We start from the raw sequence: 16,236 nt of genomic DNA, 5'->3' as shown, positions 1-16,236 counted from the left end.
GGACTTGCCCTCTGGGGGTAGTGCTAGGGGTCTGCTCAGGACCCGTCCCCATCCGGGGCCCTGGTCGTCTCTAGGGCGCGGCGCAGTGCGGGCTCCCCTACCACCCGGTGCCTCCTCCCGAGCGCGCGCGCCGGGCGCGTGTGAGCCGCCGTGCAGATGTGTATCTCTGTGTATATGCAGATGTGTGCATGTGTGTGTGCAGATGTGCGTGCGTGCCGCGCGCGCTCCCGCGCGCGCGCGTCCCCGCCCGGCCCGCCGCCAGCGGACCTGGAGGAAGACAGGGAGGAGGAGTTATGTAGATTACGGATGAACGTTCTGGAGGGACGCGAGCAGCGGCGGCCCTTCCGCAGGAGCCCAGCCGGAGGCGGAGGCGGCGGAGCGGGACGCGCGCGGGGCAGACGCACAGGCGGGACGCGGCGCGGGGCCGGCCCGGGCACTCGGCGGCGATGCTGACCGCGGGCGGCCGCTGACCTGCCTGTGCTGCTCGGGCTGCCGAGCGCGGCCCTGCCCCGGCGGCCGTGAACCTGTGGGCGCCTTCCCACCAGGACTTTGGAAAGGAAGCGGGCGAAAGGGTGGGGGGCCGGCGCCGAGAGCTCACGCGTCCGCTGGAGCACAGTCCACTATGATCCTACTCGCTCTCGGCTCTAGAAGACGGCTAGATTTCGTGCATCGCTCGGGGGTGGTTTTCTTGCAAACCTTGCTTTGGATTTTATGTGCTGCCGTCTGCGGAACGGAGCAGTATTTCAATGTGGAGGTAAGGGTATCCGGCTGGCCGCCTTCCCCAGGCTGGGCCGCTCCCGACACGCTTGGTTTCCTCGGGTCCGGGCTTCCCAGAGCAACCGGAGTCTGCACCGAGATTCCTCTAGCCAGACGCGGCTGCACCTCTCGGTCTCGGGGATGGATGCGCGCAGCCCAAGTCCGTTATCCCCGCGGCACAAAGGATGCTTCGCGCTCGGCCGCCGCTGTGCGTCCCGCTGCCGCTGGGAGAGGCCGGCATGGGGCTCGGGGAGGCAGCTCGAGTTCAGGGTGAACCAGCCGCTCGGGGACACAGGACCCAAAACTGGCTGTCTGGCATCCTTGCCGCCTGGGCATTGTTCCGGGAACCTTTCTCCCGTGTTCCATGTCTAACAAAGGATGTTAACATCAGATCTGGAAAGCAGTAGGGATACTTGCTGTGTTAGATTACGCTGCTTTGTGACAAAAACACTTGACCAGGCAGAGTCTTTTTCTCATGGAGACCTAAGTTAATACCAGGAGACTGGATTTGGCGACACAGAGGACTTGGAATCAGCTCTTGTTTAAGTGTCTCCTCCTCCCCTCCCCCGCCTCGAACATCAACATGGCCCAATGTAATAGTTCTGAGGTGTGTTTTAAATTTGATTTCACACTCTTGTGGCAGAGTGGAGAGATTTTAGACTGTCATGGGCTTTGCTTTGAGAACTCTGGAAGCAGACACAAAGCTGTGGGGAACTTAGGGGTAAGGGTTGTCACAGGTCTTCTAAAGTGGCCCTGCTGTCATCCGCTCTGCACCAAAGCCAGTGGGGAAGCCTGTGTCCACCTGGGCTCTTATCCGGGTTTATCCCCCAACACTGTGGAGAAGGCAGCAGGAGGCTCTTGTAAAAAACAACAACAACACACAAAAACAACAAAAAACAAACAAACAAACTCCCTATCATTAGGTCTCTGTCTTCTGAAATCTCAGAAAAATTAGGAGTAAGTCTGAAGAGTCATGTTATTTATTTCCCCCTTATATTGTTGGTCCTTTAACACTCACTGTCATTTTGTTGGGAGTGTGTGTACAATAGCAGGACCTGTTGCACAGTGTTTGAACACGTTTCATGGCACAGATTTCCATACAAAGTGTGCATAAGTGACGTGCGAGGCCACGTTCTGGTATTGCTAACTCTGTTTATAAAAGCCATTCTTAAGGGCTCCATGGAATAAGTGCCAGGTTGGTAGAGAAACAAAGTATTTGAAAAGGGGTCAGCTATAATCGAATGAGTTAAAAAAATTTACAGATGTTAATTATGATTATATTATGCAAAAACCCCAATTTGAAAACGGAAGTTGTTTAACCCTTTGGAAAAAACAAAACAAACAATAAAACCCAACAATCTGTGCCCCTGGATGAGAAGAGAGATGAAAAGGGGCTGAATGGGCAGACTGTTCTTGAGGGCACACTAGAACTTGTGGCATCACATGCCTCTGATGTATGTTTGTATTTGACATTTAAGTCGAGAGATAGTGTAATGTTGAAGACGTACTTAGTTCATAGACTGGTGGGTGGACATGGCAGACTGTCATTCATAGTGTCAGAAAGGCTTCAGGTGGTGCTGGTGGTGATGGGGGTGAGGTGGGACCCTGGGGGGTGGGCACAAGCAAGTGCCCGGTTTTCTCTGGCTCACTGTGGCCATGGAGGCCTGTCCGCTGGGGAAAGGCTTAGATTTGTTTGTAGACATCCTTGGGGTAGCGTCAGTGTTTTCATGATGAATAATTTCCTTTTTAAGGCTAAACATACATATATTGGATTGTATTCCTTCATAGTTTGAATCCCTCAGCTGGTTCTAGCAGATATTATTATGGAAGAAAAAGTTAGGATTTTACCAAAAAATTTTTTTAATTCTAAATTTCCATGTTATCTTTTTTCTTTCTTTGAGATATATGTGAAAAATGGTTTAAGGGCAAAAAATGAGCTATTTCTTCATTTTTAGAACATTTAATGTATTCCATCCGAATTTATTATACCATGCAAAGATTTAATTGTGAAATGTACGAGGTTGTGTCATCTGAGACCTTAAAAAGCTTTTCTAATGGAGATTCTGTAATGATTTGGAGTAGATCATATGCCTCATTGTTTTTATTTTTCCCAAGTAGTTTTCTTTCAGGCACTTGGGCATATCCTTAGACAGGTCTATATACTACTTCCTGGTATGTAATGATAACCTCTCTCTTTCCCAATTGTAAGTGTAGCCGCTGGTTGATTTACCAAAAGGTAGGGAATGTGGGATGACAGGAGAATCTCTGGCATGAGTTTCTGGCCAATTCACTTTTATCTAGTGCATCTTTCTGGTCAGAAACACTACTGGAAAAAATAGGCCATTCCCTCTTCTTCGGAAAAGGCATTTGGATTGTGTATCTCATTCTTGGTTGCACAGCCGACACGGTTGACGCTTCCCATGATTGACTGTCAAGGACATTCTTAAATTAAACAGCTGTGGCATCAGTCATACATGAAGCTCACATGAGCATAATTCTTTTTCAGTAAGCACACCACGTTGTCACTGTTGGGAGGAAGCTCAGGGAGAGGCTTTTCCTGCTGACAGCTGAGATTGCATTGCCTGCTTCCTTCTTCCTTACTGGGGCGGGTGGGCTGGCGGGTGAGGGTGAGGGCGTGGCACAACTGGTGAGACCCCCATCCTTCTTTTCCTTTTTTCTCCTGGAGGTGGGGACTGGGTAGAGGTATCCATGTTAACTCTTTCCTGTCTGCCACGTGGGAGTGCAGACATTCAAAATTATCCATCCTCAGAGCAGGAGGCATTTTTTTAATAGGCTGAGGAAAGCCTGACACAGAAAGAGACAGTGCCTTTTGTTTGTTTCTGTTTTTAAGAAGCAAAAAAGAAACATCTGCAGCCAAGGAAGGGTCAGATTCTGCCGGAGATGCATCCCTCTCCTCATGTATTTATTGGAGACAGGGCCCTTTCTAACGCCAGCCTTTCATTACATACATGTTGAAAGGTTTTTGTGTGTCATCCATTCCTTTTTGGGGAGTGGGCCTTCTGTGTGTAAGAACTAGTGGGTGCCCAGGGGGAACATTGCTGGTAGTGACTCTTGTCAGGCTGCTGTCATTGGACAGCACCCGTATGGCTACTCATCATTGGTCCGGGAAGACGTTGGTTGGCAAAGAGTCATGATTTAAGCTCTAAGAAATCATTTGTCTCTAGAATAGTTTTCTTGTCGTCATGGGGATTTTCATGACCCTGCGCTTTCTGTTTTGTTTTGTGCACTGCAAACATTTTTTTTTCTTTGTGATGAAATTGGAGACTGTAGTTCATGGTAGTCATAACTTTCACCATCAACTTGGATAGTTTGTCAAATGCTAAGTAAACAATGTATTTTAAGCGTTTTTAAATCAATAGCACACATTGCTAGAGAGGAAAATTACTCAAAGCCAATTTAATGGTAAACTAAAAAGGTAATTCTCTGAATGACACACTTACCAAAACATAAGAAGATTATTGTTTTGTGGCAAATATCTTTAAAAAAATGATTTTGTTTTTAATTAAAGAAGGGAGAGAGATTCTAGATTTCAAAAGGATAATTTATGACAAATGAGTTGAACCATTTTTTACAGTTTTCTTGTCACATGTTTTTGTAACTGATTTAGTATTTATTTATTTTTGTTGGGGTCATCTGAATCTACCTAAATGGTCTGACTTCTTGGAGTAGCTCTGTGCTGCCTGTAAACTTGTCAGTGAAAGGTTTCAGAGAGAAAAATTTATATTATGCACATTTGAAAATATCATACGTTGGGGTCACTGTTTCCAACTCGTGTCTGTGATCAGCTTTATTTTATTTGCTCATGGAAAGATGATAGTGTCCCAATGATCTTGTTGGCCTCCATGAGTAAGGGATGCTCTATGTCCGATAGTTCATGCTGTTCAGTGACAGGGCCTGTGTGACAGATTCGTGAAGGTTTCTATCTGCTGCAAGACTCCCAAGTGTTACTAGACCTCCCCAGTGTGCTGTTTAGAATGCTCATGAGGGCCCAAGATGATCAGGACACCAGGAGACTCAGTGGTCCTCAGACCTTCAGCTTTTCCTGCGTGTCACACGTTCACTGTTTGGCTGTTCAGAGCTGGCTGGTCAGGACATCCTGGTTAGAGTCTTTCATGAAGCCCATACAGGTAAGCACAGATCCTGGAGGGAGGCAGGTTGTTTCCCCGTGAGAGACTCACAGAGAAGAATTGGTCAAGCCCAGCCTGCCTCCATAGCTGGCTTCTCTCTTTCAGGCTCTTCTCCACTGTCAAGTGAGGACAGATTTGGATTCAATAGCAACTTTCTTCTTCCTCTTCCTCCTCTTCGTCCTCTTCTTCCTCCTCCTCCTTTTCCTTTTCCTTCTCCTTCTCCGCCTCCTCCTCCTCCTCCTCTTCCTCCTCCTCCTCCTCCTCCTCCTCCTCTTCCTCCTCCTCCTCTTCCTCCTCTTCTTCTTTTTCTTCTTCATCATCATCTTTAACTTTCTGGAGTTAGCTTGAAAGCAATAGAGATGAAGTTTCTATTTTTTTTTATTCATGCTATTTCAGATCCTTGACAAGAAAATTTTAATTCACTTGTTCAGTGGTGTATTTTCTCTGAAATTGGATTAATCAGTGTTTGTATGTAAATTTATTTCACTGCCTGCTCCAAGTGTACCTGTTTATAGCATTTGGTAAATGACCAACTGCAGTTATGTTGGGACCACAAAAGAGCCATTGGATATTTGAATCAATTAGTTAAATTTATTCAATATCAGAAGAGAAAGACTTCATTTTTTTAATGCTCCTTCAGAATCTTTGTGATCATTCAGTATGTGTATTTCAAATTGAGAAAGTCACTTTCCATGTTACTCCCCATCACAGTTTATTTTAAATATCTGTGAATGCGATTGTATCCATTTCATTGCTTCTTGCAGAGGAGTGTAGGTATTAAGAGCACAGGTTGCCTGAATTCTAACCTTAGTCCTTCCACTTACAAGCAAATCATTAAGTTAATAGTGATAAGTTAGTTCCCCTCTGTGAGCCTCAGTCTGCACATCTTTAAAATGAGGATCCTAATAGTATCTGCTTCATAAGGTTCTTTTGATGATTAGATGAATATATGTATATTACATTGGATAGATGGATGAATTTACAGAGATACATGGTTGGATACAATGACAGATGATAGATGCTTTCCTGTGGTTAAACACTTAATTCTTTTTTTTTAAAATTTTTTTTTTATTTTTCTGAAGCTGGAAATGGGGAGAGACAGTCAGACAGACTCCCGCATGCGCCCAGCCGGGATCCACCCGGCACGCCCACCAGGGGCGACACTCCGCCCACCAGGGGGCGATGCTCTGCCCCTCCGGGGGGTCACTCTGCTGAGACCGGAGCCACTCCAGCGCCTGGGGCAGAGGCCAAGGAGCCATCCCCAGCGCCCGGGCCATCTTTGCTCCAATGGAGCCTTGGCTGCGGGAGGGGAAGAGAGAGACAGAGAGGAAGGAGAGGGGGAGGGGGTGGAGAAGCAAATGGGCGCTTCTCCTATGTGCCCTGGCTGGGAATCGAACCCGGGTCTCCCGCACGCCAGGCCGACGCTCTACCGCTGAGCCAACTGGCCAGGGCCCACTTAATTCTTTTTAGATATAATTATTATTAGTAAAAAATAAATGCCGACTCAAAGGTAACTTGGCATGATAACATCTAATTACGTAAATGTCTATCATGTTAGGACATACCAGCTGGTCTAGGAAGATTTTCTTTTAATGCCTTTTTTTATTTTTGTAAAGTATGATATACCGAAACTCAACCAAGCCAACGCCAGTACATTTTCTTCCCGTGGGTTTTTTCTTAGACAGTTTAGTTCAGCAGTGTGATTTTCACATTTTGTCTTGTCATCTGTTACTATCATAGAATGTCAAGTTCAGCTCATACCTTCTCTTGCAAGACTGAGTTTGCCGAAATCTGTTCATCTGTCCCAAGACCGTGAAAAAGAAATAGGCCTTTCTGAGTTGATGGCCTGTTTATTTTAATTGGCTCGAAGCCCAGGTGCCTCCTGTCCACAGAGCAGGATTCCATATGTAGCGGAGACAACTCTGGATTATGCCCCAAATCCAGAACAGAAGAGTCTTTTTATTTTCAATTGCTAGAAGAAGGAGAAAGATGGGGTGAGGAAAAAAGAAAAATATTAAAGTGTTTTCTGCAGTGATAACAATGACAAAACAACAACAGCAATGCTCTGGTCCGTGCCCTGTGGGGAGAGAAGAGATGTGGCAGTGTTGTGTGATGATCCCACACGCAGGACAGGGCACGTGGGCTTGAACTCTGGCTCTGTGCTGACATAGGTTTGATCTTGGATGAGTCATTTCTTTTTTTTTTAATATTTTTTGTTATTTATTCATTTTAGAGAGAGGACAGAGAAAGAAAGAGAGATTGGGGGGGGGGAGCAGGAAGCATCAACTCTCATATATGCCTTAACCAGGCAAGCCCAGGGTTTTGGACCAGCAACCTCAGTGTTCCAGGTCCATGCTTTTTCCACTGCGTTACCACAGGTCAGGCTTGGACAAGTTATTTCTTCACCGTTTTTACCTGCAAAAATGAGAATGCAACCAAACTGTTGTGATGGCCACTTCCAACTTTGAAATTTTCTTCCATTTAGCATGCGGGCTTTAATTTATATAATGAAATGGGAAAAATGCACCCATTTACCTTGTAAATTTTGAGGCAGCTGGGTCACAAAGGTGCGTGTTCCAATTTTTTATTGTTGTTGTTGTTCTGAATGTGTGGCTTCCAGCTAACGTGTGTCATTGTATGCAGTGCCACAGGGTGCTCCATTTTGGAAATAATCCTAGCCTTCTCTTGAGTAGTGAAAACACTGGCAGCAGATTATATGTAATTTTAAAGTTAGTTTTTGGCCAATGCAGGAAACTTAAAAAAATGTAATATTAAAAACATGGCTTGATGTTATTTTGAAAGATACGTATATTATTTATATTTACAAGTGGAACGTCAATCAAAAAAAGACAAGTTGGGATAAAATCAATATGTGATTTCTTTTGTTGGTAGGAGAGGGTCTTTAAATTCAAATCCATCTGTCTATCTGTCTGTCATTGAAAACATAGACACACTTTGTAGTGAGGTGAAGTGCTTATACTGCATGTCCCCTTTGCCCTTGTGGAAAATAATTTTGGCACATGTCTCTTTGAAGGCTATTTCTGTTCTCTATGACACTCTTTGGTTCTGAGTTGAAAAATCAGATTGCGTTTGTTTCATACGATATGCAGCTGATGTGAACTGGCAGGAGTTCTTCATGCTCTAAGGATGAAACACTAACAATATGGGCAACACTTCATTTTCTTTTGCCTTCTTTTGGTTTTTGCTTTGGAAAGTTATTTATAGATTTTGTGGTTATTGGTGAAGTTGCCGGCCATCCAGGCTCCCTGTCATTTAGCCCTCTGAATGGGCGCCCTTTGTCCTCATGCTTCACCACGGCTGTTTGGCATGGGTGCCCTTGGGTTTGGATCCGTGGACTGTCTCCCTGAGCCACATACCAGGAGCTCAGCCAAGACATCCAGAGCGATGCCACCTTCTGCTAAGTCAGCAGTTTTCAGTGGGCGTGCCCAGGCACACGGGCGTGCAGCGAGGATTTTTAGAAACAGGCACTACCTATTTCGTCAGGGACATTGACTTCTTTCCCCTTGGATTGTCAAATAAAAAAGAAATGTTGACAACAGCCAACATGTCAGTAGCCATCTGGTGTGAATGATACAAAATTATATCGATTTTTTTTCAGATTGGCAAAAAAGATGTATTGATGGTTGTGTCGCAGAATTTTAGTAATGAGTTTGCATGTGCTGTGAGGTCAAGGTGGAGATTCACTGTGTCCAGGGACCTGAAGTGTAGTATATAGGGAGTCCAGAGGGCACTGCTGAGCTGTCCACTCACTTCTGGGGAGTGGAAGGACTTGGTTTAACATCAAGGACACCCTGGGGACAGTCAGTGTCTTAACGTGACTCCTAACCAATCACCGAGTTTGAGGAAATCAGTAAACGCATGGTTTCTGATTTAAGATAGCTGTGATTGCATGGTTGATGAGCTGGGATGAAATTAGCTCTTTTTGGGGGGGAGGGTGGGAACGGTGGGCATGACAGTGTGACAGGACTTCCTGTGGGGCTGCTCTCTGTGTCCCTTGCTTTAGGTGCGGACTAGGTCAGCAGCGATAAGCTATTGTGACCGGAGTGCTTATAGCATTCTTACTTTAGCTAACACGACTCATGAAATAATGGTAGTCTTATGGTTTATTAAAAGTAGGATTAATTTAACTTGATCGTGCCTATTAGGTTGTGTGTAGCAAATGTCCCATGTTTAAAGCTTTGGACATCAAGGTTATTTTATTCCTTAATGTCTGCCATTCAACCTCATTGAAAAAATACTTTTCAATGAAAGCACATTAAAAAAAATACGGGTTTTACCTACCTGCATTTCTCCATGTATAAGACGCTCCCACGTATAAGATACACCTTAATTTTGGGGCTCAAAATTTGAAAAAAATGTATTACATAAAGTTATTGAACTCAAGTTTATTCATCATAAAATTCATACAGCTCCTCATCACTGTCAAAACTGCCATTCATTAGCTTGTCCTCATCTGTGTCTGATGACGAATCACTGTCTTCATATGTTGCTTCGTTCTCAGTTCTATTTATGGCATTTGAAATGCCACACTTCTTAAACGAAAATCTACAACCACTGTATAGGAAGCACCCAGTTTTTAGACCCCAGATTTTTCGAAAAAAACGTGCATCTTATACATGGGGAAATACAGTAGTTCTCTTTTTTAAAAAAATATGTAAATAATGAGCCACAAAATTGTGAAAGTGTTTTGTTTTTGTTTTTGTTTTTTCTTTAATGGGAACCTTGCAGATTGTTACATGAGTCTGGTGGAGGGCAGGGGATGAGAAAAGGCCGTTGCTGATGCATTGAGGATTTTCAGTGTTTAGATATTACTATCCACTCACAAGCATCACTCAGATTTTTTTTAGTGTTTTTAGATCTAGTAAGTTAAAGGAAATATGGGTAAGTGTGTGAGTCATGTTCCTGCAGACACATGTTCTCAGAGGAGTGGTGAATTCAAGTGACCAAACAAACCCAAATGTTACCTCAGGGAAATTGAATTGTACAGTATTATTGGTTTTTTTGTTTGTTTGTTTTTTGGGTTTTTTTTTTAAAGTGAGAGGAGGGGAAATAGACACACTCCCGCATGCACCCTGATTGGTATCCACCTGGCAGCCCCCATCTGGGGTGATTCTTGAATCAGCTCAGCTATCCTCAGCATCCGGAGCTGATGCTTGAACCAGCTGAACCACTGGCTGCAGGAGGGGAAGAGAGAGAGAAGGGGGAGGGGGAGGGGAAGAGAAGCAGACAGTCACTTCTCCTGTGTGCCCTGACCAGGAATCAGACCCAGGACAACTGCATGCCGGGCTGGTGCACTATCCATTGAGCAAACCAGCCAGTGCTAGTATGGTATATTTGTGCTTCAGTTAAGGGGGGCAGCATTGCCCCCTTTTATAGGGAAACTGGGTGCAGCTTTGAACTTCATTTCATGTCCCCCCGTTGTATGCACCTGAGATGATGTCAGTGGCTCGCTGCCCGTGCTCAGAGCCTGAGTCATCCGCGGGGGACACATTTTCCCTGGAACTTTCCAGTGTTGAATCCATACTGTGTGTTACTAGTTTCCCATTGTTTGTGGGGATTAGATGCCTGGGTTTGTGTGAGGCTCTGATGTCTGTGTGCTCGTTCTGTCTTCACAGTGTTGCCCTGCGGGTCCTGAACACGTCCTACCTGTTTCTTCCCGTGGGTTCTGGAGGGAATTCACTTTCACTTCCATGGCAAGTGTCAGGCTTGGAGAGTGGGTGACATTTCATGAGAAGCCACATTGCCACTCCCCTCTTCCACTGTGCATAAAGTAGAATAGATTCAGAATCCAAGGTGTACACAGTGATTGGCGTGAAATTGAGAACAGACCTACAGAAACTCCTTCCCAGGTGCGGGGTGCCACTTTTGTGGGGGGCTGGATACTTTATATTGCAACAGCTTGGTTTGTGGAACTCACGTGTCTGCCCCTTCCTGGGAGTTAAGTGACATTGTACATTTGCTCCACGGATGGCTCAGGTGTATTACATCAGCAACCTCTGCCTGATTTTGATTACTCACAAGTCGATTTGTGGCCTTTCTGGATTGTCTGTGGTGTAGTTTTGTAATGATACTGCCAAGACTGTGACACGCCATCTTCTAAGTCAGACCAGGGTCTTTTGTTCCTGGTGATGAGCAGTGTACAGAAACAGTTATGTGCTGGCATCCTTGTCTCATTAGAGAGGTTCTAGGTAACCCGTAAGATGAGGCTGCCTGGAATTAACTGTGACCACCTTTTTAACGACAATAGAGACAATGTTAATTAACAGTGTTGACATCTGCTGTGTGCCTGACAGCACTCAATTTCTTCATAGAGAACTCATTCACAGTTCAGCATGGTCTGTGAGTTTGTCCTGCTGATTCTGCCTCACAAATGACGAATCGGAGGCCCAGGGAGGTTAGGAGTTGCCAGGCTGAGAGGCAGTGCCCAGTGCCACAGCCGCAGGCTCCCACCCCTGAATCCAGGTGAGCATTAATGCCAAGGTTCCAGGAGGATGGTGCAATCTGGCTCTGTCATGGGATTTTTTTTGTGTGTGGAAAAGAGACATCACTGTGCACAGGGAAAGCGCTAGTCTGTCCAACCCAGTGTCACCTAGTGACAACTGCTTAGGCCACTGTGAGTTTGGGGCATTGGTTCCAGATTGATTATATGCTGATCAAAATAGTTTTATGATGTTTTACTTGTTAGAACATTGGTAACCCAGTTTAAATTCCATACAGTATTGAATGTGGCATTATCTTAAGTTGCATGTAATATTGAAGTAATCATATAATCTCATTTCTCAACTATTTGTCTTGTCATAGTTGACCACTGAATGTGATTCTTGAAAGTTTTAAGAAGTGTTCATTATGGCTCTGGCTGGTTGGCTCAGTGGGTGGAGCATTGGCTTGGTCTACAGACATTCTGGGTTCACTCCCCAGTCAAGGCACACAAGAGAAGTGACCATCTGCTTCTCTTTCCCTCCCTCTCCCCCTTCTTTCCCTCTCCCCCTTTTTTCTCTCTTCTCCTCCCACAGCCAGTGGCTTGATTGGTTTGAACATGACTCTGGTTGCTGAGAATAGCTTGTTGGTCTAAGTGTGTCAGCCTCAGGCACTAAAAATAGCTCAGTTGATTTGAGCATCAGCCCCAGAAAGGGGTTGCCTGGTGGATCCTTGTCATGGCACATGTGGGAGTCTGCCTTACTCTCTCCCCTCTTCTCACTTAAAAGAAAAATAAAGTGTTAATTACAATCCAAGATGAAAAGGGCATAACATTGCAGAGAACAAGCAGGATCCCAGGGTCACATCTGTGCCTGCTTGGGGAAGCATGTGCGTGTTCTCTGAGTGCTGGAGTTATGTCCATAAATCGTGGTGACAGAGTAGAAGCTGCAAGGAAACATTTACGTTATTATTGATAATATATTTCTTTCATGGTAACGTAAGGGAGACCTTTCTCAATGACAGCTCAATCAGAGATGGATGAGGAGAGGGCCTTCTGTTTGCCCTTCAGCCTGATGTTCAGTACTGGTCTTTTTTGTGGAGCACATGGAACTTCTACTTGGTGGTTGACCAGGGGTTGTAAACACATCTTCAGTCCTTAATGTCGTTGCTGTAATAGGGTTCCAGGACCCACTTAGGTCATTCAGTAGCCTTTTATGAGAGGACTGTTTCTAAATCAACTTAAAAAGGTGAGAGCCCAGCATATCTTAATGAAACGTCTCTGTGTTAAGTGTCCTTTCAGTTATCTCTTCACTTCCTCTAGCTACAGTTGTCATGAAGTCTGTGTGCAAGTGTTTTGGGAGAACTACTCACAAGTCTTCGCTGTGTCACCACAGTTCAGTGGACGTAACCAAGCCCAGTTATTGACATGTTGCCTCTCTTTCCTCGTGTAGAGATAAGGATCACCAACTTGAGGGCTGGTCCAGGAAGACGGGCCAAGGCAAGGACCAGGCTCCTGGTTTACCCTCCTCCTTCAAATAACCAGAAAATGGACAAAGTATTTGTAACAATGGTTTGCAAGTCACACGACGTCAGGTGGTGAAGGGTGGTCGTCCCTGAGGATGAGCCCGGTGGTTGCCTCAGTTCCCCTTGGGAGAGTTTCCAGGCAGTAGTACAGACAGATTTCCCGAGTTAAGGAGATGGACGTGGGAGTGTCCGGAGACCATGGAGGCGAGAATTCGCAGGTTGGCACACCTGAGGACAGAGCTGCACACTGGAGATCTGCATGGGTGGTGGGGGTTCCCTCAGGTGTTCGGTTGTGAACTTGTCTGCTCACTCCTGCGAAGTGGTGTCTGGGGGCCGGAGAAAGAGTCAGCCCAAAGAACCAGAGGGGGTAATGCTTCATGTTCACGTGGGGCTGGAACAGTGCCTGTCTGTCAGCCAGACTGGGAGCTCCTCTTCTCCAGCACAGTGCGCGAGTCATCTTCCCTGGAAGCGGGAACGAACATGTCCAGCTCTGAAAATTGTTCCTTTCTGTTTAGAAAGTCTTAGAAGTTAGACCTGCAAGGACCAGACTCCAATGGCTCAGTTAGTTCCCAGAACAAAGCTCACTACGAGGAACAAAGCTATCCAGCACCCAGGAAGTTACAGGTCACAATGTGTTTATTCACTAAAACAAGCAAAAAATCACTCTGCATGTGAAGAAGTAGAAAAAACACAACCAAGGGGGGAAAAACGTCAGTCGGAATTGGCACGGGGGTGAGAATTATCAGAGAAGAATGTTAAAAGAATGATTAGAACTCTAGGCTTTGTTTTTTAAAAAAAATGAAGACCTGGAAGATATCAAAAAAGACTCAAATTGAACTTTTAAACATCAAAACTATAATTTCTGAGATTAAAGATGGCTCTTGAAATTTAGGCAGATTTGAAGTTATTGAAGGAGAAAATATAGTAAACTTGAACTCAGCAATAGAAGTTATTCTGAGTGAGACACAGGGAGAAAAGGGCATTTGAAAAGTGAACAGAACCTCAGTGATACATGGGACAGCTTTGTTGGCCTGCAGAAGTGTAACTGGAGTCCCTGCAGGGGGAGGGACAGAAAGTATTAGAAGATTTAATTACAAAAGCTTTCTCTAATTTGGTGGAAAATACATCAACTCATGTATCCAAGAGGCTCAATGATTCTCAAACATAAGACACATGAAGAAAATGATCCCATAATCAAATTGCTCAGGTGAGTGACAAGGAGAAAATCTTTTAAAGCAGAAAGAGAGAGAGAGAGAGAGAGAGAGAGAGAGAGAGAGAGAGAGTGAAGGGAAAGAAAGACACTTTATATATAGAGGAACAACAAAAAGAATGACAGATTTCTTGTCAGAAATAATGCAAACAAGAAGACACTGGAAGAACATCTTGAGAATGCCAAAAAGAAAAAAAAAAGTAATTGTCAACTTGGAATTTTATACTCAGTGAAAATATCTTTCAGAAATGAAGGCAAAGTATAAAAGGTTATTTTCAGGCTCCCAGAAGCCGAAAACTGTCATTACCTGTACACCAGTATGGTGTGAAATGTTAAATGAAGTCCAAAATTGGAGACAGCCCAAGGCCTATCTACACCCACTTGGACAACCTACGCTGAGCCCTCCACAGGACTGAGTGTGACTTAGTCATGATACACAGCACAGCATGGATGGTTCTCAAAATCACTGAAAGTGGACCGAGCTAGACAAAAGGTACACATTCTGTGAGATTTCTGTTTGCATGAAATGATAGCAAATGGACCCTAATTTATTGCAAGAGAAAACAGATCAGTGCTTGCCTGGGACCTGAGGTGGGTTGGAGGGTTGGATCACAGAGGCTGGAGACTTTGCTGGTGGGTGAGGGTCTTCACCACCCTAATTGCAGTGATGGTCTCAGGGTGTATGCCAAAACTTATCAGTAGTTCATCAAGTGAATAGTCCAGTTCTTAGTACCGAGTAACCTGCCTGAGTAAACCACTGTGGATAGGGACTGGTGCGCAGACCTTTGTTGAGGTGGAGAAGTTGCAGTCTGCCTACTAAATATCTGATTGATCAGGGCTTGGTGTTGGACCCTGTCTCATTCTCTCATACTTGTTTGGGCAGCACTGTGGCTTCCTGTGACTTAAGAGTACCTGCAGGCTACAGCCAGGTGTTCTGAGTTCACGTCCCTTTGTTCAGCTCTAGCCTGCGTTCTCATATCTGCTCACCTCCCTGACACGGCATTCTCACTGTGTCCAGTGACAAGCATTTTCTCTGCCCCACCCAGGGTCTCTTATCAGTGTCCTGGCACTGCATACAACCTGGGCATTTGTATCAGGAGAGTGGGTACCATGCCCCCAGCTTCTTGCCCGACCCTCGCTGGTCCCATCAGTCATCTCCTTTCCTAGAAGGTGTATCTTCAGTGTGTTTCTGTCTCGTGCACTTGGCCACAATCTCTTCTGAGCCCCTGGGTCTGGTCTGACATCCCATGTGTCCATGGCCAACACTGCCTCTCATGCTCAGACCCTGTCCTCTCTCTAGCCTCTGCTCCCTATGATGCAGCCCGGGCTCCTCACACTAAGGACCCTGTTCAGGCCTAAAAATTATTGATAGCTCAAATAGTGTTTATTAAGTGGTTTATATCTATGAATAAATCTGGGGATCATTTAAAATATCTATTTAGAAATTCATTTAAAAATAATATTTATCTTGCTTGACCAGGCGGTGGTGCAGTGGATAGAGCATCGGACTGGGATGCGGAGGACCCAGGTTCAAAACCCCAAGGTCGCCGACTTGAGCGTGGGATCATAGACAGGACCCCATGGTCGCTGGCTTGAGCCAAAAGGTCACTAGCTTGAAGCCCAAGGTTGCTGGCTTGAGCAAGGGGTCACTCGCTTTGCTGCAGCCCTGCCCCCGTCACAGCACATATGAGAAAGCAGTCAATGAACAACTAAGGAGACTAAGGAACCGTAACGAAGAACTGATGCTTCTCATCTCTCTCCCTTCCTGTCTGTCTCTATCTGTCCCTTTCTCTGTAACAAAATAAATAAATAAATAAAATTAATGCAGCTAACATTTTTATGAATTTTACAAAAAAATAGTAAAAACAGACATTTTTTTACATTTTTCAAGTACCTTTAATATCTGATGTAACATAAAATAGCTCAATTCTTATAATTGTTTCTGCATTCACACATGCAATGTTGTAAACTAATGAGTGTGTGTTAATAGCAAGCGAATGAGAGGGAAAGGTCAGCTATTGTTATATTAAAGTTTTGACCTAGCTAAATCCTCTGAGAGTTTTAGGACCCCCAGAGGTTCCTGGACTAAACTTAAGCAGGGTTCTGGCAGCCACAGTTTTCCCTTTTCCTCCTGGATCCATCTCCCTGGAGCCCTCACCA

The 16,236-nt window shown here is 45.0% G+C and overlaps 1 protein-coding gene across 2 annotated transcripts in view; it reads left to right on the top strand.

Moving 5' to 3' along the window:
- The first annotated feature begins 330 nt into the window (after positions 1 to 330).
- Positions 331 to 16,236, top strand: part of MMP16 (matrix metallopeptidase 16) — a 225,638-nt gene continuing 209,732 nt past the window's right edge. For both annotated transcript variants that reach the window (XM_066266469.1, XM_066266468.1), the window contains exon 1: positions 331 to 754. In XM_066266469.1, coding sequence (XP_066122566.1) covers positions 623 to 754 — 132 coding nt within the window. In that variant the 5' untranslated portion in view covers positions 331 to 622. The remainder of the gene's footprint in view (positions 755 to 16,236) is intronic.

Source organism: Saccopteryx bilineata, chromosome 3 (assembly GCF_036850765.1).
Source record: "Saccopteryx bilineata isolate mSacBil1 chromosome 3, mSacBil1_pri_phased_curated, whole genome shotgun sequence".
NCBI lineage: Eukaryota > Metazoa > Chordata > Mammalia > Chiroptera > Emballonuridae > Saccopteryx > Saccopteryx bilineata.
This window is presented reverse-complemented; position numbering and strand designations above follow the sequence as displayed.